The 3,161-nt window shown below is 36.9% G+C and overlaps 1 protein-coding gene across 2 annotated transcripts in view; it reads right to left on the minus strand.

Annotated features, from left to right (window-relative positions):
- Positions 1 to 692: 692 nt before the first annotated feature.
- LOC102596058 (ubiquitin carboxyl-terminal hydrolase 13-like) overlaps positions 693 to 3,161 on the minus strand; it is a 19,498-nt gene continuing 17,029 nt past the window's right edge. For both annotated transcript variants that reach the window (XM_015315137.1, XM_015315136.1), the window contains exons 28-32: positions 2,507 to 2,593; positions 2,192 to 2,308; positions 1,996 to 2,070; positions 1,761 to 1,850; positions 693 to 1,075 (exon numbers count right to left, since the gene is read on the minus strand). In XM_015315137.1, coding sequence (XP_015170623.1) covers positions 1,034 to 1,075; positions 1,761 to 1,850; positions 1,996 to 2,070; positions 2,192 to 2,308; positions 2,507 to 2,593 — 411 coding nt within the window. In that variant the 3' untranslated portion in view covers positions 693 to 1,033. The remainder of the gene's footprint in view (positions 1,076 to 1,760; positions 1,851 to 1,995; positions 2,071 to 2,191; positions 2,309 to 2,506; positions 2,594 to 3,161) is intronic.

A 3,161-nucleotide genomic window follows, 5' to 3' on the forward strand; every position in this document is an offset into this window, starting at 1 on the left:
TGCAATGCATGAGTAATAAACCCCAATGACAAATTCTTTTTCGAAAGAATTTATGGACAAGAACAACAAAAACAGTTACAAGAGTAGAAACAACGGCGTCAAAAGTGGGAATAGCACCTCCGATAGAATCGCATTGTCAAGATGAAAGCCCAAATAGTATACAAACGAAAAAATGAAAAAACAAAAAGATTGAGAAAAGATTTAGGTAGTTACCTGTAAAATTGAAAAATTGTTTAGGAGCGAGATGGGGAATTTCAAATTTCAAAATGGAACCGTAAGAGTGTTTTTAAGAGAGAAAAGGAGAATGTGAAGAGGAGAGATAAAATTTAGTTTATATAAAATCATATACAAGGCAGATAAAAATTTTCTTGGTTGGGTATACAATGAAACGTGGATCTCATAATTAATGGCAAAAAAATCAAAATTGTAACCACTCTAAGTAATTAAATTAAACTATACCCTCTTTAACTATGCCAACTCATGTAATTTTCCCAAATTAAAATGCATTGACCCCATCAATGTCATTACTATTGCAGTTGCAGTCTCATATTGAATGAAATAACCAACATTCAGACTCTCCCAACAGAATTTTCGAAACTTTCTTACTCGTTACAATGTCTCCAAATCTCTACCCAAAAAAAAGAACAAAGTTTGCAGATAGCCTTAGCTTGTACTCACTCTTGTCCCAGATGCAAACCAAGGAGATTAAAGAAGGCCATAAACGAAGTAAAACACTATATATGATGTATACATTCGCTTGTTCAATATTTTGCACATTTACACTAGCAGTGAACAGAGGAGTTAGTAATAGTTCACAGACGAGATTAATCAGTAGGATATGGGGATGCTGCATCTGAACCACACTTCACATCCATATCAGAAACAGATGCTCCCGGAACAAGAATCAGACCTGTACAGACTCAACATGATTTAGCAAACAAGTGGCGCTGCTGCTACTGACTTTATATGCTTGGGCCTTGGCGACAAGTGCAATGATTATTAGTGGAATTTAATCTTCATTTCTGCTGTGTTACTAGTCGCATATTCTCAAAGGCTTCTCACGCCAGTGGCGATTCTGCAACATCAAAGGAAATTATTTATAAGTTAAAATTCTCGTTGACAATGAACACTACACTACTTGCAGTTGAAACTAGCTTAAGTGGGAAACCCTCTCAGTAGCCAAAAAAAAAAAAGAATCATTAGTCAGTGGACCTGTAATATTCTTTTCAATCAAACTAAATGGCAAACCTCGAGAAGAACTTCTTTACATATACACGAAGTCCACACTGGCAATCTTGATCATTTTAACTCGTCCCAGGGACACAATAAAATAACTTGGTTACACTCCAGGTGAACATTTTTTAAGCTGGGTGCTCTGTTGTAAATCGACTAAACTTAATATCATTTTGCTCATCTTAAACGAAAGTCAGCGCAATATCAGCTTTCACAAAAATAAATAAATGTTCCACTCAATTAAGTAGCCACTACAAGCAGTAAGATCCCTCGCATATTAAGAATTTCAAGTTCAGTGGAACTGGGGATTATCGGAATTGGGCTCAGACATCCCTCAAAGCAAAGTATACGTTCCTTTCCTGCCAAATAGTAAATAAACCGCTACGAGTAGAAAAGAAATTTTAGTAGATACAGTAGCCTAATCAAGTCAACCTATGTCATTAGTCCGAGACTCTTCTTGGTATCAATCTTAGAGATCAAGCACTGAATTGTAATGCCCACATGTCAGAACCGGATACACAAATTACCTGATGTGTTGCATGCGTCCTTTTAAAAGCACCGTCAGAATGCTCCAATCCAAGATACTGCTCCCGAGCACGAGAGACATTCCCCCTTTGCTGCAGAGGAACAAGAAGATGTAAAACAATCTAACATTTAATCACACAAAGATTATGTGTGATGAGGACATGAGACTAGATCATGAATTTAGCACCACTCCTTTTTGCATTTTTCTTTTTCAGATTTGAGGAGTCATTTTAATACCTGGAAACGATTCAACAAGATGTCCAAGTCCTCAAGGTACTCAGGCCAATCAAATGTGACGATTGCAAATTTCCACTGGAAAATTGTAAACAAAAGAAGTAACTACCTAATATAGGATCTAAATGAGAAAGGAATTCTTGTAACTACCCATTGAAACCCTCATTCATGGGAATGAAAACGTCAAGTTGCACATTACCTTAGCAAAATCTTCATCTGGGACCTGCAATTTCTTCTGTATACGCGGCTTAAGTTCAGCTAATGTCTCCTTCTCGCGGATAATCAAGAGAAAAGGTTCCCCAAAATTTTTAATTTTCTGTTAGAGACAAGAATATAGTGATACATAAGACACATTTCTGAATTTCAAGTGACTGCAGAAAAGTTGTCTCCTAATTTTTCTCTCTCCTAACTTAAACTCTCCCTCCATCTCTTCTTCTTTCTTTCCTCCTCCCTCCCCTAGGGTGAAGGGAAAACCTATCAGATAGTGGGGGGCACGAGTGCAGAAGAATCTTACCATTTGGTTTTGTGCTGCCTCCTTATTAAAGTGGTATACATGAACCAAACGATCATGTGGGCCAATATTTTTCTCTTCTTCAGGTTTCTGCAAGAAAGAAGGATCCACATTGATGAACTGCTGCACTACAAAACAACTTCAAATGTCACACAGTCATATCTAATGCTGAATGTCAGGTTTGGGAAATTATTCCTTGTTACTTCTGAAAAACTTCCATGTCATGAATTCTGATGTAACAGTTCCATGCCTATCATAGGGTTCAATGGAAAGATGGGGCAATGTCAGTGGAAACTTATATCAGAAACATCAAAACAAAGATCAGTAATACCACTTTGCTTTCGATAAAGCATCACCTTAATATTAATGACTTAACCACCATCAGTTTATCAAACTTCTAATTCTAGTACAGCTCTCAGTTATGCAAGATTCTGTTATGATTCCATTTTTTCTTGTTTTCCTTATACATCTTTCCTTGTTTTCCGTCATATTCCTATTTTCGTTCTTTTTTACTTTTTGGAGGATGCAGGTTTATCCATGAGATTCTTAATCTTCTCCATTAAAAAGAACTAAACTCTGTCTTCTAGTTGTATATAAGCATCTTAACTCCTTTCCTTGATTCTATCATTTGGACCCCCCCCCCCCCCCTCCACCCAAA

Source organism: Solanum tuberosum, unplaced genomic scaffold (genome assembly GCF_000226075.1).
Source record: "Solanum tuberosum cultivar DM 1-3 516 R44 unplaced genomic scaffold, SolTub_3.0 scf00345, whole genome shotgun sequence".
Taxonomy (NCBI): Eukaryota; Viridiplantae; Streptophyta; class Magnoliopsida; order Solanales; family Solanaceae; genus Solanum; species Solanum tuberosum.